The sequence below is a fragment of the Puma concolor genome, chromosome A3 (genome assembly GCF_028749965.1).
Source record: "Puma concolor isolate L17-30 chromosome A3, mPumCon1.1.hap2, whole genome shotgun sequence".
Classification (NCBI taxonomy): Eukaryota; Metazoa; Chordata; class Mammalia; order Carnivora; family Felidae; genus Puma; species Puma concolor.
This window is the reverse complement of record NC_141669.1, coordinates 21,294,561-21,319,392: the sequence shown is the minus strand read 5'-3', so window position 1 is coordinate 21,319,392 and position 24,832 is coordinate 21,294,561. Positions and strand designations below refer to the sequence as shown.

The following is a 24,832-nucleotide window of genomic DNA, read 5'->3' as shown; positions in this document are numbered from 1 at the left end:
TGCAAGTTGTATCTTCTTGACAAAAATCGCTGCTATCTGACTTTCCTGGCTAGTGAAAGTATACCTAAGAGGCACGAGGATAAAATTTGATCTACTAAAATATCCCACATATTGCAATATGGTGATCCCCGATTTGACTATCTGTTCCTGGTTAAAGGGTAGGAGGGTACAGTGTACTCCTGGTTTCCGTTCTAACACAGGAAAGAACTGTTGTGCACAGGAACTGCACACACTTCCCCACTCTGATTATCTCCACCTGCCCGCCTCCTGCACACCCACACTCCACGGGGGGCGTCCAACCAGACAGGGTGAGCCAGGAGATCTGGTCCCCCAGACTCTGCCTCTCTGTCCCTCATCTCCCTAGTCTTACATCACTCCCCACCCCCAAAATCTCCCCACGTTCCAGGATTTTTTGGCTTTGTTCAAGCCTTTGAAGATTAGATTAACAACATGAGGTTGCACTCCTACAACTCAGTAGCAAAAATAATAATAATAATAAATTAACCAATTAGAAAATAGGCAAAGGTGGGGCGTCTGGGTGGCTCAGTTTGTTGAGCGTCCAACTCCTGGTTTCGGCTCAGGTCATGATCTCATGATTCGTGAGTCTGAGCTCCTCATCGTGCTCTGTACTGACAGCGTGGAGCCTGCTTGGGATTCTCTCTCTCTCTCTCTCTCTCTCTCTCTCTCTCTCTCTCTCTCCCTTCCTCTCCATCCCCCACTCGCATGCACACACTCTCTCTCTCCAAATAAATAAATACAATTTTTAAAAAATAGGCAAAGGACTTGAATAGACATTTCTCCCAAAAAAGACATACAAATGACCAATAAGTTTATAGAAAGGGAAATGCAAATCAAAACCACAGTGATATATCACCTCACACCTCTTAGGATAGTTATTGTCAGAGACAACAAGTGCTGGCAAGGATACGGAGGAGACAACCCTGCGCGCTGTTGGTAGGAATGTAAACTGTTGCAGCCCCTATGGAAACAATATACAAGTTCCTCAAGAGATTAAAAAAAAAAAAAATAGAACTACCATTTGATCCAGTAACCCCCCTTCCGGCTATAGATTCAAAGGAATTGAAATCTGGATCTTGAAGAGGTGTCTGCACTGCCATGTTCATTGCAACACCGTTCACAATAGTCAAGATAAAGAAACAACCTAAATGTCCACCGAGGGGCTAACGGGAAAAGAAAATGTGGTATATGCACACAGTAAAATATTATTCAGCCTTAAAAAAAAAAAAAAAAAAAAGGAAATTCTGCCATTTGCAACATGGATGGATGTGGAGGACATTACGCTGAGTGAAATAAGCCAGACACAGAAAGACCAATACTGCATGGCCTCACTTGTATGTGGGATCTAAAACAGCCAGACTCGTAGACGCGTAGGGTGGAATTTCTGCTACCAGGGGCTGCCAGGGGCCGGGGGTGAGGAAACAGGGAGGTGTTGGTCAAAGGGCACAAAGTTTCAGTTACGGGACGAGATGAATAAGTTCTGGGGATCTCTAACGGTACAACAGAAAGTCTATGAGTAACAGTGCTGTTATTGTACGTTTAAAAATTTGCTAAGACAGTAGATCTTGTGTTACACGCTCTTAACACAAAAGGAAAAACAAAGCAACAAATAAAAGAACATGAGTTGCCATTATTTCACTGTTTGAGGCTAAGGGCACGAAGTGTTGTCACATAAATTATCATAGAACCAAAATAACTTAAGAAAGCAGAACAATAGCCATTTTTATTAAACGTGTAATGTATACAGCCCACATAAACGGCGCTGCCCTCACAGACCTCCACTGTTCTTTGTCAGTGACTCTCATTTTCATGACATTGATATGAGAAAGGCCCGGGAAAATTCTCAAGGCTGGTAAGAATATTTGTAGTCTGGTGGGGTGTTGATTCAACCCTGTTAGATAAAGCCACAAGAGTAGTAAGACCTGAAATTCTACCAAAGGCCATGTGGAAAAGCTTTAGTCTAACGCATTTGTCAAGACAGAGATTCAACTGAATAGACCGTGCTTAAATATTAGGAGGTAATTACATCACACCTAAATGTAATTAGAGATGAGCTTTTTTAAACTAACTTTGAAGCACGGAATCCTAGGCTTGGAAAGAACTTTAGAAACCAGAAAATCTAACCTCCTTCCAGCTACAAGAATCCTTCCTCAGCAGTGAAGACAGACACATTCATGTGGCCTTTAAATACTTTATGAGAGAAAAGAAGCCTTGTTTTGTGGGATGACCCTTTCTGTATGGGGGATAGGTCTATTAGAAAGCTCTTTTTTTTCCACTATTTATTTTTTTTAATATTTATTTATTTTTGAAAAAGAGAGACAGAGTGAAAGTGGGGGAGGGGCAGAGAGAGAGAGGGAGACACAGAATCTGAAGCAGGCTCCAGGCTCCTGAGCTGTCAGCACAGAGCCCGACGCGGGACTTGAACTCACAAGCTGTGAGATCATGACCTGAGCCAAAGTCGGAAGTTTAACTGACTGAGCCAGCCAGATGCCCCTAGAAAGTTCTTTCTGATGGCAAGTCGAAATCTGCCCTACTGAGATGTCCACCCATCAGCCGGGGGCTGTTTGGAATATTAGGAACATTATCGGTTACCGAGCCAGACAGAGCTGGGTTTGATTCCAGGACCCACCATTTACTAAGTAAGCAGCTTTGTCCTGAGTCTATTTCCTGGCATATAAAACACTGTGATTCCTCTCCTGCATGTTAGTTGAGGACTGGAGATACTGTGCCTTAAGCAGATGGTGGCTCAGTAGACGGTGACTGGGGATAAACTTGCCCTGGGGATACCTTCCCTTTGCTCGGCTAAAATGCACAATCCTCTCAGCGATTCCTCAGGTCACGGTTGCCAGTGTTGCCTCCTGGCAGCTCTCCATGGTTCATTAAGGAAAGAATTCCTCCACGTACATTCTGCCCATGAGCTCCTTCAGAGAGCATCACTTGAAAGAGAGCAGATAACGAATACCTATCTGTCGAACAGATTAACTCTAGAACACGCGGGGCAATCACCAAGGATAAAACGCACAGGCGCTCCGTCTGCTCTGCCACCCAGACGCCGAGCAACAAGTCAGACCTGCACGTCCTGCTCCAACTTGATCTTGATCGTGTTGTACTCTTCGCAGTCCCACACCCGCTGCTTGTTCAGCTGCTTCTCATAGTCCTCTACCTTCTTGATGCGGCTCAGAAGATACTCCAGCTGAAGGCACAGGAAGACAAGGGAAAAGTCAGCCCTGTCCCTGCCCCGACTCAGGGGGCCTGACAAGCATGACACAGGGAAGGGTCTCAAAGTGTCATGGCCCTAGAGAGAGCTGGTCGGCCCTCAGAAGCTCCTGTGCCCCCAAGACTTTGTATTGTTTCACTTAATCTGGAGCTTCCTTACTTCAGAAACTCCAAGAGGAATGTTCCTTAAGAAATCAGACACGGGGGCGCCTGGGTGGCTCAGTCGGGTAAGTGTCCGACTTCGGCTCAGGTCATGATCTTGCAATTTGTGAATTTGAGCCCCAGGTCGGACTCTGTGCTGATAGCTCGGAGCTCGCAGCCTGTTTCACAGTGTGTGTGTGTGTGTCTCTCTCTGCCCCTCCCTCTCTCTCTCTCTCTCTCAAAAATAAACAAACATTAAAATTAAAAAAAAAAATAGAAATCAGACACCGACGCTGCGGTCAGACATTTGTATTTCTCAAAAAGGACCCACTGGATCCGGGTCAAGCTATTTCTTTGTTCTTTGTGCCTCCCAAGTAAAGTGATAACCCCACACCCTTTGAAACATCTTAAAACATCTTGCTGGGCCACAAACACCCATGGCTGGAGTCGATGCCCAGTTTGAAAAGAAGAGAGACACAGGACCATGGTATTCACCACCACCAGAGACAAATGTCACCACCAGAAGCAGCCACCATCCGCAGGGCCACACCGATTAACCATGAAGGGCAGTGGTAAGTGTCTGCCATGGCAATCCTCCCCAAGACACAGAAAGGCTAGCAAATTCAGTCCCAGTAGAAATTGTCCCAGCTCCATGGGTCGCCCTTGACGCGTCTGCCAGCCCCTCCCCTCCCCGCCGCCCCTTTACCTCTTTGGCGTTGTGAGCCTGCAGGGCCCGCTCCCATTTCTTCTTATTACTGGTCAGCAGTTCTCGTCGTTCCGCCTCAAATGCTTTCTATGACCCAGAAGGAAGAGGGCCTGGTGTCTGTTTTGATTAGGCAGGTCCCACAGCATTAAACAACTCATAAGTAATGGCACAGTCAGAGCCAAATGCAGACTTGCCAAGTCTCGCGGAACCAAATGTCTATGGAAGGAGTTGCGTGTTAATTAGTGTTATCAAGTCTGGGCTTCACACAAATTTTGGGAGGAAATGTACCACCTGTCCTGTGGCTCAGTCGGTCTCTGAGGAAGGAGCCGGAGGAAGGGCCGTGTGCCCTTGGTGGCAGTCACAGGGCAAAGCCTGGCATACAACTCAGTCATGCCCAGGGCCGCTGCATTGCTATGGCTGGGGTTCCCACGAAAACAAAGGAGCATGCTGCTCACAAGGGGTAGGCCCGGGAATGCAGAAATGGGTCTACAATAATCCAAGGAGAGAAGTCTCCACCCTCTTGGCTCCCTTCCATTTTGGAAGGCCGGTCTCAATCTCAATCCTTAACATTTCATTCAAATTCCAAGTATTGATTTCTGAACCTGGGTGACCCCCCGCTTTCCCACGCCCCGGCCCTGGCTGCCATAAATACAGCAAACAGCTCACATACGCCCCTCCTCCACTCTTCTTACCCTCACATGGTTTTATTTTCTTTCAAAGCACTAATCTCCACCTGTCCAAGGATATATGTAGCGGTTTATCTGTTTGTGGCCTAGCTGTCTTCTACTAGAATACAGATTCCCTCGAGGACTTTGTTTTGTTCGTGGCTGTATCCCCAGCCCCTGGTACAGTGCCTGGCATAGTAGCCACGTGAAGACTATTTGTTGGGCGAGTGAATGAATGGGTAATAAGTTAAGGGGCAGAAAGCAGAGGACAAGACAACCGGGCCCCTCCCAGATGTCCCGGACATCCCGGACAGACCCAGCTCTCCTCCCAGAAGGCAGTTCGTTCACACCCCGTCACCTCAATGGAATTGAGCTCCTGACGGAAGGTTTTCATCACATTCTTCACTTGCTCTTCCATCCTCTCCAGGAGCAGGCAGATGTCATCTGACTGCTTCTTCAAATCCTTCACATACTGGTCATCTTTTGTTTTTAACTCCTAGAAAAGAGCATGTCAAAGGTTGGTCGCAAAGTGAGACAAAAGCAAGAGGTGCCAAGCACGCTCCACCTGGACCTCGCTCATCAATATTCGAGAACACTAGGAATCGTAACTGTACAAAGCAAAAGTGGCTTCAGAAGAATCTGAGGACACCTGGGAGAAGGCACAGGCAGATGGAGCAGAGTGGCCTCAGCACGGGGCAAAGCCCGAATGAGCAGCACGGGATCAAACCATCCATGACCACTTGCTGCAAATCTCCCTGTAAGCTCCCAGAGAGCTAAGGCATCCCAGCTGAGCCATTAACACCCAGGTTCCAGCACGGGAGCACAGCTCCTGCAGACTAAGCTCCATTCCTTAACTGAGGAGACGAAACCTGAAAGAGCATTCGCTGTGAACGTACGTCTTTCAAAGGTCACCAGTGATTCTCAAATTGCTAAAAAGCTTTTCCCTCCGGGTGAGTTTGTTGCCCGAGGTGTGCGATAATCTGAGTAATGAAGTAAGACCTCCACATTTTTCCATTCAGGAAGAGCAAACCAATAAGGCAGTCAATTCCCCCCATCAGAGCCCACGTGGCTGGGGGCGAGGGGCCCCGGACCCTTGCCTGCTGTAACTCGCTGATAAGCTTGTTCTTGTCTCCTATCAGCCCAGCGCAGTGCACCTGCTGGGTGTTGAGCATGTCCCACAGGTCCTGGGGAATTCTCTTCCGTTTGCCCTCCTCCCACTTCATGGTGATTTCATCAAATTTGTCCTGGCTGGTCTTGACTTCGTTCTCCAGCTTTTCAAGTCTGCGAATACAAACATGCTCGCCACGCCAGCCCAGCTGTGGCCCTACCTCCGGCTAGGGCAGGCGGGTTCTCGAGAGTCTGTAATACGAGATCCAGGTACCAAGCACTGCCTCCAGATACCCTCACCCACAATCAAACCAGGCTGTCAGTAATCTTCTTTAAGTTTAACGCTTGACTATCAGTAAGAGATCAAATAAACAAAGCAGCACATTACAAAAACAGATCAACCTTAAAGCTATACCTACTTACACACACACGTGCACACACACACACACACACACACACACATGCAGATCAAGAGTCACTTTGCCACATCCCTCTGTGACACACACACTTGGTCTCTGGAGTTGTACAGCTTGTGTTCAAGGCCTGACTTTGCTACTGAGTGGCTCTCAACTTTAGACAAGTCACTTAACCTCTGCAAGCTGCATTTTTCTCACCTGTGAAATGGAGAGGATGAAAAAAATCTACTTTCACACGGCTGCTGTGGCATTAAGTGAGGTGATGCTCAGCACAGGTGCTTAGCACGACAGTCCCCACATTATTATTTTTGATTATCAACATGACCTCAAGTGTCTGGCCATTCCTCTCCCAAATTAAAAAAAAAATTTAATGTTTATTTTTGAGAGACAGAGAGAGAGAGAGACAGAGTGCAAGCGGGGCGGGGCAGAGAGAGAGGCAGACACAGAATCCAAAGCAGGCTCCAGGCTCTGAGCCGTCAGCACAGAGCCTGAACTCGCAAACCGTGAGATCATGACCTGAGCCGAAGTCCGACACTTAACTGACTGAGTCACCCCGGTGCCCCTCCTCTCCCAAATTATTAAGAAATGAATAGCGGGACACACAAACAGGGAAACTCCACAATTAGCAATGGAGAATAGGGATGGCCTTTCCAGAAATTCCAAAGAGACTCTGTGATGGAGTATTCTGAGGATGGGACCAGACCGAAAGGAGAAGGCATGAAGGCTGAGAGACGAGACCCCTCCTGAGCACAGGCGCTAGGACAGATGCAGAGACTCTCTGTCTACCTTAACCACACTGTGAGTCTATGAGACTGCCTCCAAACAACAGTTCAAACCCCTGAGGGACAGGAATCACCACTGAACCATTTCGTGCTCCCCTTTCTCCTTCCCTCCGAGCTAGAGCACAGAGAGCATGTTACATTGCACTTGACTTTTTTCCTCAGAAAATGAAAAAGAGCCGGGTCATCTTTCGAAAAACCCACACTGATCCTGTAACTCTGCCACTTAAGACCTTCAGTTTTTCTGGGGCGCCTGGGTGGCTCAGTCAGTTAAGCGTCTGACTTCAGCTCAGGTCATGATCTCGCGGTTCGTGAGCTCGAGCCCTACATCGGGCTCTGTGCTGTTGGCTCGGAGCCTGGAGCCTGCTTTGGACTCTGTGTCTCCCTCTCTCTCTGCCCCCCCCCCCCCCCGCCTCGCAGTCTGTCTCTCTCTCAAAAATAAATAAACATTAAAAGAATTATATTTTTAAAAAAGACCTTCAGTTTTTCCTCAGTGGTTACAGATCAAAGCCTAACTCTTTGGCAGGGCTGGGAATCAACCAAGTCAGTTCCGGCCTCAGCCCAAGAGAGGCAGAGGGAAGGTCAAGAATAAAGTCACCAACTGTATACTGGTAAAGCTAGTCAAGTTGCTGACAGAATTCCTTATGCTGGACAACTAAAAATCTTGTTAAGATCATACTGTGTATGTACTCGTGGACATGAGCCACAACGGTCCGGTGGGGAAAGGAGGAAGAAGGGAGGAAAGCAAGGAAGGAGGAACGGAAAGGATTCCGAAGGGGCCGTAAAAGGATCCTACTAGACTGTTCGACACAGCCGCTTTCCCATAACTGGGGGGAATTCGGAGAGCCACAGAGGAGATGCTCTCATGTCCCCAGGCTGCAGAGCACGGGGTGGGGGGGGTCCTCACCTCTGACGCCTTATCTCCCCTTCTTCCACTCTCCTGTGGATCTCCCTGATATCCGCGGCCACCTGGATATTTGTCACCAGCTCAGTGCCACAGAGCAGCAGCTTTGCCAGTTTCTGAAAACAGGTAAGAATTTACGGAATTGGAAACACTTTGCACAACTGTCTGCAGCTGTTCTATGCAGCCATGCAGGGATCAAAAGCTACCTTAAGACCCTTAAGAGTAGCGTCTATTTGGCAATCCATTTCCCTCAGGATGTCTGGGGTGTGGTGTTAGGGCTGATGATTTCACAGCACACGTGACTCCGGAGGCACCGCTGTATATTCTTGTTAGAATGTGGACCAGCCAACCTGCACGCCGGCGGGTCCTCCAGGCGCATCTCAGCACTCACCCCCGGTACGCCTCCAAAGTGAGTGACACGGCCAGGGGTCTTTCTGAGAATTCAGCGGGAGGGGTGAGGCAGAAAATGGCAGTCATCCTCCGACATCCCTCCTCTTCTTTGAGTAACAGAACCCCCGACGTTAGCTGGACATTTGGCCTCCCCAAGTGGATACACTTCCCAACCTCCTCTGCCGCTAGAATACAGTCCGATCAACAGGACACGAGCCCGAGTGATGTGTGCTGCTTCTGAATCGTGCGGTGAAGGGAGGAGGCGTACCCTCTGCTGCCCCGTCCCCCCTTCTCCCGAGCTGGCGTGTGGCGCTCGAGTACGACGTGACGGGCAGATGAAAGCCACCTAAGGACAGGCAGGAGATGAGGGCCCCAGTATCCAGGAGCCCCCATATCAGCCCTGGACAGTGTACTTATGCTCCGAACTATTAAGTAAGCCAAGGGAATGAGCTTCCAGGTTTCAGCTCATGTTACGTGGGATCTTCTGAGAGTCTCTGAAACAGGAGAGAACCGCTGCTGCTGGCCGCCCCGCTGTCGCCAATAATGGCTCAGGAAGTTTGTGATTCGGACCCCCCCCCATTAACTCCCTCTTTGAATTCCACACTCCGTTTCTTTACTCCTGGCCTTTGGGTGACCACGCGCTTTCAACAAAAAGTTCAGGTATCCTTAGGCTATGCCTGGGTTTTTCCAAGTCTGTTTTGGAACTCACAAATTCTCCAGCTCTCAAATCGTTTCTGAACGAGAACCAATAAACATCACCGCACGAAGGAGTCATTGAGACGATCAGAGGTTCTATCTCATCTCATCCTTCTAAAGACATCTGGAAATGCACTTTTATTGAATACAGAATGGAGCCTTCACCTGGATATCCGGGGTATTCCAGACTTTTTTTTAAATGGCTGCAGTTTTATCACTGGTACCAAATGGTTTTCCATGCCTACGGAAGTAAAGGCTTTCCTGTAGTTTTGAGCGATTCTCTGTTGTCTGCTCAGACGATGCAAACATGAGAAATTTCTGCATCGAGTATCTCAGACTCAAAGTAAAACTGAAAATGCTACAGTCACCAACAGATCAACAGACCTAGGAAAAGCTAAAACTGTCACTTTCAGATGATACGATTCTATATGTAAAAAATAAACACACAAACAAAAGAAACCACAGGTAAACTCTTAGAATTAACAAGTGAATTTGACAGGGTTAACTGAACATCAGGTCACTATATAAAAACCAACTGTACTTTTATTGGGGCGCCTGGGTAGCTCAGTCTTAAGGTTAAGCATTCAGCTCAGGTCATGATCTCGTGATCATGGTCACCCGTTCATGCTCTGTCTCTCTCTGTCTCAAAAATAAACATTAAAAAAAAATCAATTCTAGATAGATTATGGACCAAAATGTAAATGATAGAACAATAAAGCTGCTAAGAGAAAACCTGGAAAGACATCTTTATAAAATTGGAGCAGACCCAGATTAAACAGGAAACAAAAGAACCACCGGTTAAAAATGATTGATAAGGTGCAAAGCCAACGACAGGGGCCCTTCCTGTCCAAGTCTTAGGGCAAAAGTGGTGATTAATATCTGGATATTGAGGAAGGGAGCATTTGGTTTTTATACATTTCTTTTCTATGCCAACACGTTACATGACTTAAGTCCCAAGTGAAAGGGAGCTGGAGAAACTACTAATGAAAACAATATTATCTCTTCTGGTTTACACTCAAAGAGTGCTCAGGATGAACCGCGTATTGGTAGTTTCAAGATCATATCAGTAGAAACTATAACAGTACATTCCAGATTAATACAATATCCTTTTTATCCTAACCAGCAATGCCCAGAGATCCTCGACCCTTTGATGAAGTAACATCAGAAAAAACACATGGCGTGACTCTATTTCACAGGAAGCACCAGATCTGGAACAAAAGCACACAGCACTGCGGTCTTCTTTCCACGGCCGTAAAGTATCTTATCCTTAACACCATACCGTGCAGTGCTCTCCGTGTATCTCTATGCTCTGTAATGACCTGAAGCAAGTTGAATATTTTTTTTCTCCAAGTGCACTTCAATTTCTGCCAAGAATCATCTCTCTCCTCTCTGTTTTTCTCAGTCCCACTTTTTTTCCCAAGACGCAGCCCACATCCCACTTTCTCCATATAACCTTTCCCAATCAGCCCCCCCTTGGGGAGCCCTCCTCCTTACCCCAATTCCTACAGTCCCAGTGCCTCTGATATTCATTTAGCAATTAATTAAACGCAGCACTTTGCCAGTTCTTCTTGCTGATTGCAACTGTTGTTTATTCTTCCTGCACCTCTTGTTCCAAGTCCTTTATTAAGTATCCCAGGAGCCCTGGCATTGCCGTGGGAGAGCCATCAACAAATTTCTTTTGATATGGAGTCCGAGCTCTGTACTACTCCACAGGCATACATAGTGTACACACTGGGGACACTGCAGGCACACACATTTGAAGTCACAGAAGGGAGAAAATGGTCTAAAATTAAAGGCGTGGCACAAAGAAGTATTGGACGTGTATCCAAGTTGGGACTTGAGATGGTCTTGAAATACGGGAAGGCATCCTGATGAGAGGAGATGAGAAAAGAAAGGTAGAGGAGAGGGGGGAAGAGAGGAGGGGAGGGGCTTAGCGTTCTGGATGATCAGAGGCACACAACCGGAAGAGCAGAGCCCCACTGGAGGTCAGCGAGTGGATCAGCCAAGCCAGAGTCAAGGCCCAAGGTAGGTACCAGTGGGACCGAAGACTGTGAAATTAGGATGGGAATGGTAGGCCCTGAATGGGCAGCCTAAACATTTGGACTTGAGCTTATGAACAGTCCATCAGATAACATGAAAGCTCACTCCTAGAGAGCTCTCAAAATGGGAAAGGTTCAAATTCACTTCCGCCTACAGGCAGGAACATGGGATCTCTATTGAGATTCTTCTAGCAAAGTACGAAAGCCATGACATCACACCCAGCTCCCTAGTGTCCCAGGCTGATGGGACCCATCTGCCACCCAGCTCATACCAGTCTGCTTTCTTCTTTCTGCTTGTAGCTCTTGCTTTGATCTTCCTCACTCTCTTTCTTTCCATCTAAATATTCTCCAAGCGCTTCCCTATGATGGGAGACAGTGGAAAAACTGAAGTTATTTCTAGTACATAGATTCTATATTTAGAGTTTCCACAGCACGTCACGCCATATACAAAAATACATCCCACATGGATAAAAAGTTAAATATTTTTAAAACATGCAATTATAAAAACACTAGAAGTAAACACAGGAGGGAACCCATCTGAGAGTAAGACTAAAGGCGGGGGGAGGGAAATTGAAAGACTTTACTTCCTAACATTTAAAACTCTTCTTGAAAATCAAGGCATAAACCGGTAAAAGATACTTAACAAAATTTTGCCACCTAGAAAGTAGTATGGGCTCCTTCAAATCAATACAAAAAAGATAAAATACCAATTAGAAAAACCGGCAAAGGATGTGGACAAGGATTTTACAGAAGAAACACATATAGTAAACAGACATTTGGGAATATGTTCAACTTCACGCAGAACCAGAGAAATGAAATTGAAAAGCCTGTGAGGTATTATTTCTTTCCATATCAGACGAGAAAAGATTTTTTTTTATTTATTTTAATTTTATTTTTTATTTTTTAAAATTTACATCCAAATTAGTTAGCATATAGTGCAACAATGATTTCAGGAGTGGATTCCTTAGGGTCCCTTACCTATTTAGCCCATCCCCCCTCCCACAACCCCTCCAGCAACCCTCCTTCTGTTCTCCACAATTATGAGTCTCTTCTGTTTTGTCCCCCTCCCTGTTTTTATATTATTTTTGTTTCCCTTCCCTTATGTTCATCTGTTTTGTCTCTTAAAGTCCTCCTATGAGTGAAGTCATAGGATTTTTCTTTCTCTGACTAATTTCACTTAGCATGATACCCTCCAGTTCCATCTATGCAGTTGCAAATGGCAAAATTTCATTCTTTTTTTTTTTTTAATGTTTATTTATTTTTGAGACAGAGAAAGACAGAGCATGAACAGGGGAGGAGCAGAGAGAGAGGGAGACACAGAATCTGAAATGGGCTCCAGGCTCTGAGCTGTCAGCACAGAGCCCGACGCAGGGCTCGAACTCACGGACTGTGAGATCATGACCTGAGCCGAAGTTGGACGCTTAACCGACTGAGTCACCCAGGCGCCCCTAGATTTCATTCTTTTTGATTGCCGAGTAATATTCCAGTGTGTGTGTGTGTGTGTGTGTGTGTGTGTGTGTGTGTGTGTGTGTGTATCTTCTTTATCCATTCATCCATTGATGGACATTTGGCCTCTTTCCATACTTTGGCTATTGTTGATAGTGCTGCTGTAATCATTGGGGTGCATGCGTCCCTTCGAAACAGCACACCCGTATCCCTTGGATAAATGCCCAGTAGTGCAATGCTGGGTCGTAGGGTAGTTCTATTTTTAGTTTTTTGAGGAACCTCCATACTGTTTTCCAGAGTGGCTGCACCAGCTTGCATTCCCATCAGACGAGAAAAGATTTAAAAGGTGATTAATAACATCAGGTGTGGGCTATGGTGTGGGTGCCCAACTATTCTTATCACTCCACGGCTGAGGGTGTGAACTGTAACAGTGTGTCTAAAAGGTGCCTTGGCAAGATTTATCGCAAACTTAAATATGCCTCCCCTCTGACCCAACCATCAAGAATTCTCTACAGAAAGAACTCGAAGAAATCTGTGCAAGTACTCAGAGAAACGTGCAGAATGATTATTACAGCACTGACTACACTAGCAGGAATATGGAAACATTCTTACACACATGTCAAGACCGGCCTGTTTAAGAGTTTAGGAGCCAATAGAAGAAAGTATTTTGTAGCCTATAAAGAGTACTATGTGATATCTAGCAGTAAGCAAAGATGTCCACAATAGTTAAGTAAAAAGAGCCAGTTGTAGAACAATATGTAAACTATAACATCAATTTTCTTTTTAAAGTAGGCTTGTGTACACATAGGAATATTTTTGGAAGGTGACAGTAGTTATTTAAGGAAAGGGAACTTTACTGAGGACTTCTATTTTCTATATTTTTGTATTACTTGCATTTTACAAACAGTGTGTACATGTGTGTGCATGTGTGTTAATCAGAAAATGAGACCAAAGCGGAGGGGGTAAAACAAGGTTCTAGATTATGGGCTTCTTTAGAGGAGGCATGGGGGCATGACCCCACCAACCACACCATTACAGCACGGAGGTCCACTCTCTCCTCTGGCGAACAGTGACCACCAGGACTCCCGGTACTGCCTTAAGACAAACGATGGGGCACCTGGGTGGATCAGTTGGTTAAGTCCATGACTCTTGATTTTGGCTCAGGCCATGACCTCAGGGTTCATGAGATCGAGCCCCGCATTAGGTTCTTCCATGACAGCGTGGAGCTTGCCTGGGATTCTCTCTCTCCCTCTCTCCCTGCCCCTCCCCTACTTGTGCATGCTCTCTCGCTCTCTCTCTCTCAAAATAAATAAACAACCTTTTTAAAAATCCTCTAAAAAAAAAAAAAGAAAGAAAAATGAAACCATCATCTTAGCATCTCATCCACAATGAAATAAGCAGATCCCTTTGTCTCATTTTTTCTTGATTTTTTAAATGTTTATTTTTGAGAGATAGGGAGGGAGAGAGGGACAGAGAGAGAAAGAGAGAGAGAGAGCATAAGGGGAGGGGCAGAGAGAGAGGGAGACAGAGAATCTGAAGCAGGCTCCAGGCTCTGAGCTGGCAGCACAGAGCCGGACATGGGACTCAAACCCACAGACCAGGAGATCATGACCTGACCTGAAATCAAGAGTCAGACACTTAATGACTGAGCCACCCAAGAGCCCCTTTTTTCTTTTCTTTTTTTTAAATGTTTATTTATTTATTTTGAAGGAGAAAGAGGGAGAAAAAGAAAGAGGTGTAGGACAGAGGAAGAGAAAGAATCCCAAGCAGGCTTCACACTCAGCTCAGAGCCCAACTCCAGGCTCGATCTCGTGAGCCACAACATGACCTGAGCTGAAATCAAGAGTCAGATGTTCAATGACATATCAGATAAAGGGCTAGTATCCAAAATCTATAAAGAACTCACCAAACTCCACACCCGAAAAACAAACAATCCAGTGAAGAAATGGGAAAAAGACATGAATAGACACTTTTCTAAAGAAGACATCCAGATGGCCAACAGGCACATGAAAAGATGCTCAATGTCACTCATCAGGGAAACACAAATCAAAACCACACTCAGATACCACCTCATGCCAGTCAGAATGGCCAAAATGAACAAATCAGGAGACTATAGATGCTGGCGAGGATGTGGAGAAACGGGAACCCTCTGGCACTGCTGGTGGGAATGCCAACTGGTGCAGCCGCTCTGGAAAACGGTGTGGAGATGCCTCAAAAAATTAAAAATAGATCTACCCTACGACCCAGCAATAGCACTGCTAGGAATTTACCCAAGGGATACAGGAGTGCTGATGCATAGGGGCACTTGTACCCCAATGTTTATAGCAGCACTTTCAACAATAGCCAAATTATGGAAAGAGCCTAAATGTCCTTCAACTGATGAATGGATAAAGAAGATATGGTTTATATATACAGTGGAATACTACTTGGCAATGAGAAAGAATGAAATCATGCCATTTGCAGCAATGTGGATGGAACCTGGAGGGTATTATGCTACGTGAAATAAGTCAGGCAGAGAAAGACAGATACCATATGTTTTCACTCATATGTGGATCCTGAGAAACTTAGCAGAAGACCATGGGGGAGTGGCAGGGGGAAAAAAAGTTACAGAGAGGGAAAGAGGCAAACCATAAGAGACTCTTAAATACAGAGAACAAACTGAGGGTTGATGGGGGGTGGGGTAGAGGGGAAAGTGGGTGATGGGCATTGAGGAGGGCACTGGTTGGGATGAGCACTGGGTATTGTATGAAAACCAATATGACAATAAATTATATACATATAAAATAAAATAAAAAGAATTTAAAAAATGCTCAACCAACTGAGTCATCCAGGCGACTCTTAAATTTTTTCCCTAATACTGACTTCCATTTCCACTCCCTTGTTCAAAGTTCAGCACAGCTCTACATAGTGTTACATCATTTTTGAAATCTGGAGTTGAGCTACCACCACCCCCCAACTCCAAATCGAACCAAAAACTCATTTTCTTTCTTGTCATTTCATTCACTTCCCTGTTCTTATTGAACCTACTCTTTGCCATTACTAAGAAAACTAACTGTTCCATTTTACTCAGGTCTTCAGACGTGGCAGGTTAATGGCTTTCCCATTATCAGACAAAATGCACTCATTCTCTTGACTTTCTACTTAAACCACCAATTAATTACCAACTCTATTTAAAAAGCCTTCCATGGGGCGCCTGGGTGGCGCAGTCGGTTAAGCGTCCGACTTCAACCAGGTCACGATCTCACGGTCCGTGAGTTCGAGCCCCGCGTCGGGCTCTGGGCTGATGGCTCGGAGCCTGGAGCCTGTTTCCGATTCTGTGTCTCCCTCTCTCTCTGCCCCTCGCCCGTTCATGCTCTGTCTCTCTCTGTCCCAAAAATAAATAAACGTTGAAAAAAAAAAATTTAAAAAGCCTTCCAACAACTTCCTGAAGCAAAGACCAGTGCTCCAGAAAGAAAAATAACTATGCTACCAACTCTTATTACCTAGTTTTAACGTGAATCCCATTGCTTCCTTTTACTTATCATTTTTAACTTTCCTAGCACTGCACTGTCCAATATGGTAGCCACTGTCCAATATGGTAGCCACTGTCCAATATGGTAGCCGGCTGATCCAAACCGAAATATGCTGTGAGTATAAAATACAAACTACATGGATTTTGGAGACTTTGAATGAAAAACAAACAAACAAAAAAAGCAAACTATCTCAATATGCTTTATACTGATCACATGTTAAAACAATATTTTTATATAGAAGATTAAATAAAACAAATTACAAAATTTCATTTCACCTCTTTTGTTCACTTTAATGGGGCTACTAGAAAAAGTTTTTGTTTTGTTTTGTGTTTTGAGAAATTTACTTATAAGCTTGGTTCAGCAGAAAATTTTAATTACATATGTGGCTCATATTGTATGCCTTTTTTAAAAAGTTTATTTATTTATTTTGAGAGAGAGAACAAGTGGGGTAGGAGTGAGAAAGAAGGGAGAGAGAAAATCCCAAGCAGGCTCTGCACCACCAGCACAGAGCCCCATGCGGGGCTCAAACTCACAAACCATGAGATCATGACCTGAGCTGCGAGCCGGTTGCTCAACCAACTGAGCCACCCAGGCGCCCCTCATGTTGTATTTCTATTGTTTGATGCTGACCTAGCATATTCCAAAGGAGTTGTCCCAGGCTTCTCTCTCCTCGGGTTTGAGTGGAATCCCTCTTTCGGGAAACTGCTTCCTCACTGCTGCCATACATGTGGTCTCAATGCAGCTGCCATCTTCTTGAATATCCCACCTCCTGACCAATCAAAGTCCCTTCTCAGGAGTAAAAAAATTGGAACTTCATTGATTGTTTGGCTGGGTTGGAAATCATTGCTACTTCAAAAACCTGAAGTCGCCCTGTTTCTTAATCCTTTCTTTGCACGTGACAGTTGTTTCCACTCTGGAAACTTGTAGGCTCCTTCTCTTGGTTCTCAGTGCTCTTGAAGCCACTGCCTCGGCCCCTCCAGCCACCTTAGTAGTCTTTACATTTTAGCAAGCTCCTTTAGCCTGAGTGATCGATTAATTAAACCTTTCTTTGTGTATCTATAGATTATGCATTGCACTGTATCCTAGAAAGACTCTGGACCAAACCCTCTCACACAACCTTCCCCCACCCCTCCACCCCAGGCACCACCTCTGACCTCTCACTGCCATGATAACGTCTCGCTGGCACCACTGCGTCTGCTCTCAATGAAGAAGTGTTAGGGACCACTGTGTTCTCCTTTTACTGATTCACTGCGCTAAAGTTACTCTAAAAATCTTTGGGCCAGGCAGAAACCTGAGGTGGTTTTTGAACTAGAGTCTGCCCTCTCCCCAGGTGGCCAGCCCTCTGAATAAAGCTCATATTCTTTTCCAGTCAAAACTTGTCTCTTGAGTATTGGCTTTTCAAGCTACAGGCAGCTGAAACTTGGGTTTTCTTGGTAACACTGAACTTTCTCGATGGTGTGCCTGTGCGTGGGTCTACTTTCATCCATTGGCTGCACATGTTCAGTCAGGTGTTCCCCACCAGCTGGGAAACGCATAAACTTCAGTTCTAATAAATTGTCTCAAATACTTTCCGCGATAATTTCCTCCCCTCTGTTTGCTCTGCCCTTTCTTTAAGGATCCAGAAAGGAGATACTAGGGGCACCTGGGTGGCTCAGTTGGTTAAGTGTTGGACTTTGGCTCAGGTCATGATCTCATGGCTCGGTTCTCGAGTTTGAACCACTCATCAGGCTCTCTGCTGTCAGCGCAGAGCCCCCTTTGGATCCTCTGGCCCTTCTCTCTCTGCCTCTCCCCCACTCACACTTTCTCTCCCTTTCGCTCAAAAATAAACATTTAAAGAATAGAAAGCAATACTAGATCTCCTGGACTAGTCCTCTAATTTTAAAAAATCTTTTTTCTACTGGTTTCTCTTTTTGCTCTATCTTCTATGCGATTCCACGACCTTTACTTCCCAACCCTTCTAGAGTTTTCCATTTCTATCACATTTTTCAATTTCTAAGAGCTCTATTTTATTCTTTCAACAGCATCCCATTCTTGTTCCATGGTTGCAATATCATTTCTTTTTTCTCCTTGGATCATCTTAATGATAGGCTGTTGCATCAGTATTGACTGTCCTTTCTTCCTACATAGTCTCAAGTTCCTCTAAGTTGCTTTTTCTGTGTGTTCATTTTGGTGTCTACCTTTCGTGGTAAAGACTTTCCTCAGACATCTAGAAATCATTGGCTACCTTATCCCCATAAGACTGAAAAGCTGAACGAAAGCTCTGAATGCAAGGGTGTAGCTTAACAGTGAACTTCAGTGCAGGACAATCTACTTGGATGGCCTGGTGTGCAAATCTGGCTTTCAGTGCCTTTAAATCCTTCCTTGCAGGCTGGTCAGGTTCTACAGAGAGATGTCAATCTCCTGCCTGCGAGGTGAAGCTCCAACTGCCCAAATTTCCGGAATGGGCAGAAGGAAAGCAAGGTCTCATCTCCAGTGTGCACATGGTCACAGAACCCCCTTGCTTTTTTTTTTTAATTCTTTTTTATTTGAGAGAAAGAGAGTGGGTGTGTGTGAGGAGAGGGGGGCAGGAGAGAGAGAGAGAGAGAGAGAGAGAGAGAGAGAGAGAGAGAGAGAGAGAGAAATCTTAAGTAGGCTCTATGCTCGGCCAGACACAGAGCTCGATCCCATGACTCTGGTATCATGACCTGAGCCAAAATCAAGAGTCAGACACTCAGCCGACTGAGCCACCCAGGTGCCTCCGTTTGCTTTGAGGACAATGCTCTTGCCTCTTCTCTGTCCAGCATGCCCCAAACCACAGATCCTCCATTTTACTTCCTCCAGACTCCCAGTCTTTTGTGCAAGGTGGGAAAAAGGTTCTTGACACCCAACTATTAACTTTCCAAACCTTATTTTAGCCCCCTTCTTCTCCTCTACTTCCATATGAAGGTGATGCTTCCGATCTCCGGCCTTTTGCAGACTTACTGCAGAGTAAATCAAGGGGGCGCTCAGCTTTCCTCACTACCAGTGTATATTTCCATATTCTTGAATCTGCTAAGCCATCTACCATCTGTCCTTACGCTTCTCAGCTCCCGAAGTGTTGTTGCTATTGAGTCCTTCTGTTTTGCTTGACTTCGTGGGTTTATGTCTTTTTTATTTAATCCCTTTAAATGTCACGCTAATGGAGTTTTGATAGAGATCCAAGATAAATGTATGTGTTCCATCTGTCAGTTTTACTCCAGAATCACATCTCCCAGGAATTTCAAATTTCAACCGAGACGGTAGAGATTGGGATTTTCAGGAGCTTTAGCCTATTAATTCTGTTATTTTTATACGACATTTGATTCTGTTAACAGCTTCTTCCCAAAAGCTCCACCTCCGTGGCATATCAAGACCCAAGCAATTAGGGCAGTGGGCACCAGAGGCAGTCAAGGAGCCTCTAAATAATTTAAAACAACACAAAGGACTAAAAGTCCGCTTTTTATTACCAACATGTGCCAGGAACAAAACAAGATCAGTGATGAAAACACTCTTTTCTGAAAAATCTTTTGTTGCACTAAGTTCTAAACAATGTCTGCAGTTACTGTTGACTTTTAATAATATATGTGTAGGCTTCGATATAGCACCTTTCTATCCGTTATCCTTTAAACTAACAAGGAAGTTAATTCACAGAACATGGAGAAGGAGAATAGAGTTGGCCTGTGACAGCCATGCACGTAGCCGAGTTAGCTCAGTTCTGCCATTTATGTACCATCATGTCTCTACATCTTGCGGAATTCTTTTGAAAACACTTGTGGAAACTTCTCTTCGTGTTTTTTTCTTCCTCCCCCTCACCGCCGCCAAAAAAAAAAAAAAAAAATACATTAAAATAATTAAAAGGTGTTGATCCATTGCTATTTTCTTATTTCGTATTGCGAATTTTACTTTTATTTGTAGAATTATTTTGCTGGCCTGTTTATATTCATAGTTCAGTCAAAGAAAACGTTCACTGTCTGCTTTTCTTTCCAGGCTATTATTATTAGCTGTGTTATAAAAATTACCGGCTCCAGGTGTTAAATTAGGTGCACATCACTCATTTCCCACGAGCACCAACTGGCCCTTCTGTGTCATCCTTATAAAATGGAGACAGCCCTTTGCCAGAGTTTCCTTTTCTATCCATTTCTAAATGCAGACCTTTCCTAGGGCGTGGCCTGAGCTCTCTTCTCATCTCTTTTTATCCTCTTTTCCAGTGTAATTTAATCCATTCCCATGGTTTTAAATACAATCATAATGCTACTGACTCTTTTAACTGACATCCCTAATCCAGAATCCTCTTCTGAGTTTAAGACCCACGTCCAACTGTCTAATGGATCGCTAGGTTTTAATGCCTTCCCCAAATCCAGCTTCACTTAATATGTCCAAAGCCAAACTCTTGATTTCCAAATCCTGCCTCACTTTCCCCATCACTGTCTTCATTATCTCAATGAAAGGCACTACCATCTACTTAGCTGTTCAAGCCATTCTTGTTTTTTCCCCCGATCTCTGACCAGCATATCCAAAATCAGTTTAATCCAAGAAATTTAAGCTCTAAAATATGTCTTGAGTAACATCCGCTTTCTCTCCAAACCCACTGCCACTAACTAGTCCAGACCAGCCATCCCTCACCTGGACCAATGCAACTGCTTCCCAACTGGTCTCCTTACTTGCACTTCTGGCTTCTCCAACTACTCCTCCAAAGAGCAACCAGAGTGACCTTAACATACTTAGAAATTTGAGAAATTCCCACATTAGTCCTTGACCTGTAAGAGTTATCATGGCAGGGAAGGACAAATGGACACCTCTACAACTGCACCTGAGTACATAAAAACAATCAAAACCCAGAAGGCGGGGGGGGGGGGGTATGGTGGGTGTTAGTGTCACCCTTAGGGATCTCAAGGATGCAGGAGGGGTGGTCCCTATCAAGTCTCCATTTAAGTCATGGGCCTGGCCACTGCGAAAGCTGGATGGCTCTGAGAAAATGATTGTCAATACTGCAAGTTCACCCAAGTAGCAGCCCTGATTGCTGCTGCCACACAAGTGTGGTATCTTTGCTAGAGCAGATTAGAGTGGCCTTAGGTACATACAAGGTGGCCGCTGATCGGGCCAAATGTATTATTTTCTACCTCAGTCGGGAAAAAGGATCAGGAAGTTCACATTTACATGGAATAGATAATAATGTATACTCATATAATCCTCACATTCACAGGGTCATGTTAATTCTAATCGCTGTCAAAATATAGTCTGAATAGATCAGGACCATCTAGATATCCCACAAAACATCACACGGATCCAATACATTCAGACTGGCAGGTGAGTCAAATATGACCCACCTGTTTTTGTAGGGCTCACAAGCAAAGAATGCATTTTACACTTTTTAATGGTTAAAGAAAAAGATCAGATGAATAGGCAGAGCACAAAGGATTTGTAGGGCAATGAAACTATTCTGTATGACATTATAATGGTAGATACTTGTCACTCCGTCTTTGTCCAAATCCACAGAACACCAAGAGTGAATTATAATGTAAACTATGAACACCGGGTAATGATGATGTGTCAATGCAGGTTCATCATTTGTAACAAAGGTACCACTCTGGTGGGGGATGTTGATAGTGGGACAGGCTGTGCGTGTGTGGAGGCAGAAGGTATATGGGAAATTCCTGTGCTTTCCATTCAATTTTGCTGTGAGCCTAAAACTTCTCTTAAAAAGTGAAGCTTACTAACGTAGAAAAGCAAGATCAAAATACTAAGAATGTTTTGTGACACATGAACATTACACGACATTCAAATTTCAGTGTCCATAAATAAAGTTTTGTTGGAACACAGCCACACCACTCTGGGCCCCTTGTGTCCAATGGCCAGCAGACAAGAAGTCACCATGGTAGGGTAGCTGACCCCGAGCAGCAGGACAAGGTATAAGTGCTGTTAGGCAGTGAAGGTGTTCAGGAATTCAGAAGATTATGCAGGTGCCTCTTGGCACCCCCTTATGACAGCCCGCTGTGTCTGTGAACGGACAGGTGCAACAACCCTAGCCTGAGAAGGTCATGATTATCAGTCTCAGACCCTTCAGGAACGAGGGAACGAGGTTGTGTGTCACACAACCAGATAAGCCCCTGGGACCAGCAGAAGTGACAGCTGAGGTCCACTCCAGAAATGCATGTGGAAGGCAGGCAGGTTGGGATGGAAGGAGGAAAGAAAGACCTCTGAGGGCAGGTCACGGACGGCATGTGTCTTCAGTGTATTGCTCACAGTGCATGGCATAGCAGCGTCTCAATAAAAGTGCTGAAGGGACTATTATTTCCGTCTTTGACTTTACAGGTGTATTGAATGTCTTAATATCCCGTACTTTGCTTGAACGCTCTGGAAGAAACTTTTCCTATCTCATCGAGAAACAAGTCCCGCTCACACGTGGGGCCCGCCGGCCCCTCCCCGCAGGACCTCCCGCCCCAGGAAGGCGCCCGCCTCGTCCCCGCCCTGCGACGCCGTCACCCCGGGCGCTCCGCTGCGGACCCGCCCGGACCCCCGGCTCACCGCCTCCGGGCTTCCAGGCGCGCCGCGATGCGGAGACGCCGGGCCTGGATCCGCTCCTGAGGGTTGTCGGAGTGTATGGACGGCCCGAGAATCGGGGTGGAGGAGTGTTCCTCCTCCTTCTCCAGGGCCCCCAAGGGCCCAGGCGGATTCATGGCAGGTGCCTCCCGCCGCAGGCAGCTGCCTAAGGAACACCGCGAGACCACCGCCCGGTTGCCAGCAACAAGCCGTTGCCAGGGTGCAGTCACCTGACCCGCAGCTGGAGTGCGCGCGCAGGCCTCCTCAGGCTCCGCCTACCGGCATCCAGAACGTGGTGCCAGTTGGTGGTTTTTATCCTGGAGATAATACGCCCGAGGCTCCACCTTGGAGAGGTGAAAATTACATCACTCAGCCCTGTACAAATAGCGCCTAGCATAACACCTAATGTGTAGTAAGTGCTCAACCAGTGTTTGCTGAATGACAGGTACACAGATGTATCTGTATGCTCACTGCAGTTATTATATTAAAAAACTGGCATGACCCCAAAGTCCATCCATCAGTAAGGGAACTGATCCAGCTTTCATTGGGTAGAAGCCAATGCAGCCACCAAGAATGGGGCTGACCTAGAAAGGCATAAAGCTATATTACATGAGGGAGAGATGCAGCCCAGTATATGGAATGTGATCGAAATTTTACTTGAAATATATATAGTACCGACACGAGAAAAATGAACACAAAGCAGGGCCAATATCAAGTTACTGCCTGTGTTCTCTTCTAGGATCTTTATGGTTTCAGTTCTCGCATTTAGGTCTTTAGTCCAGTTTGAATTTATGTTTGTGTGTGGTGCAAGAAAGTGGTCCAGTTACCTTCTTTTGCGTGTTGCTGTCCAGTTTTCCAACATCATTTGTTGAAGAGACTTCTTTTTCCCATTGAGTATTCTTTACTGCTTTGTAGAAGATTGACCATCTAGTTCTGGGTTCATTTCTGGGTTTTCTATTCTGTTCCATTGATTTTCATGCCAGTACCATAGTGTTTTGATGACTACAGCTCTGTAATATAACTTGAAGTCCAGAATTGTGATGCCTCCAGCTTTGCTTTTCTTTTTCAAGGTTGCTTTGGCTACTCGGAGCCTTTTGTGGTTCCATACAAATTTTAGGATTGCTTGTTCTCGCTCTGTGAAAAATGCTGTCGGTATTCTGATAGGGATTGCATTAAACGCGTAGATTGCTTTGGGTAGTATAGACATTTTAACAATCTTTGTTCTTCCTATCCAGGAGCATGGAATGTCTTTCTTTGTGTTATAGTTTTCAGAGTATAGGTCTTTCTCCTCTTTGGTTTATGTCTAGGTAACTTATTGGTTTTGGTGCAACTGTAAATGGGATTGATTCCTCAATTTTTCTTTCTGCTGCTTCATTATTGGTATACAGAAATGCAACAGATTTCTATACATTGGTTTTGTATCCTATGTGTTCTATGCAAGTGTTGAATCACTGTATTGTACATCTGAAACTAATATTACACTGTATGTTAACCAGCTGGAATTTAAATAAAAAATTAAAAAAAAACAAAAACGGATACATGCACCCCAATGTTCATAGCAGCATTTTCTACAATAGTCAAATTATGGAAACAGCCCAAGTGTCCATCAACTGATGAATGGGAAAAGATGTGGTATATATACAATGGAGTATTACTCAGCCATAAAAGTAATGAAACCTTGCCACTTGCAACGATAGAGTATTGCAATGGATAGAGTATTATGTTAAGCAAAATAAGTCAGAAAGACAAATATCATATGATTTCTCTCATATGTGGAATTTAAGAAACAAAACAAACAAGCAAAGTGGGGTGGGGGGGGGCAAACCAAGAAGTAGACTCTTAACTATATAGAGAACAAATAGATGGTTACCAGAGGGAAGGTGGGGGGAGGGGGTGGTTAATAGGTGATGGGGATTAAGGAGTGTACTTGTTGTAATGATCACCGGGCATTATATGCAAGTTTTGAATCACTGTATCGTACACTGCATGTTAACTAATTGGAATTCAAATAAAAACACGGTGGGGGGGGAGGGGGAGAAAGAATTAAAATGTATATTTGCCCAAATATACAGTGCTTTCATAAAGCTTTCGATTTGGCAAGAAAAGAAAAAGAACACAAAGTAGTGGGTATCTCGGGGGGCTGGGTCCACAGGTGGTTTTAACTTTCTAAACAAAAAGTTTACCGAGGCACCTGGGTGGCTTAGTTGGTTGAACCTCCAGCTCTTAGTTTCGGCTCAGGTCATGGTCTCACGGGTTTGGA

General features: G+C 45.0%; 1 protein-coding gene across 4 annotated transcripts in view; it reads right to left on the bottom strand.

Moving 5' to 3' along the window:
* DRC1 (dynein regulatory complex subunit 1) overlaps positions 1-24,832 on the bottom strand; it is a 45,384-nt gene that overhangs the window by 18,496 nt on the left and 2,056 nt on the right. Inside the window, exons 1-7 of one of the 4 annotated variants that reach the window (XM_086700188.1) lie at positions 22,558-22,879; positions 11,350-11,437; positions 7,956-8,068; positions 5,844-6,027; positions 5,105-5,242; positions 4,082-4,168; positions 3,089-3,211 (exon numbers count right to left, since the gene is read on the bottom strand). In XM_086700188.1, coding sequence (XP_086556314.1) covers positions 3,089-3,211; positions 4,082-4,168; positions 5,105-5,242; positions 5,844-6,027; positions 7,956-8,068; positions 11,350-11,437; positions 22,558-22,709 — 885 coding nt within the window. In that variant the 5' untranslated portion in view covers positions 22,710-22,879. Of the gene's footprint in view, positions 1-3,088; positions 3,212-4,081; positions 4,169-5,104; positions 5,243-5,843; positions 6,028-7,955; positions 8,069-8,158; positions 9,556-11,349; positions 11,438-22,557; positions 22,880-24,832 lie in introns of those variants that run through there. The other 3 variants (XM_086700187.1, XM_086700189.1, XM_086700190.1) reach the window with 3 other exon arrangements.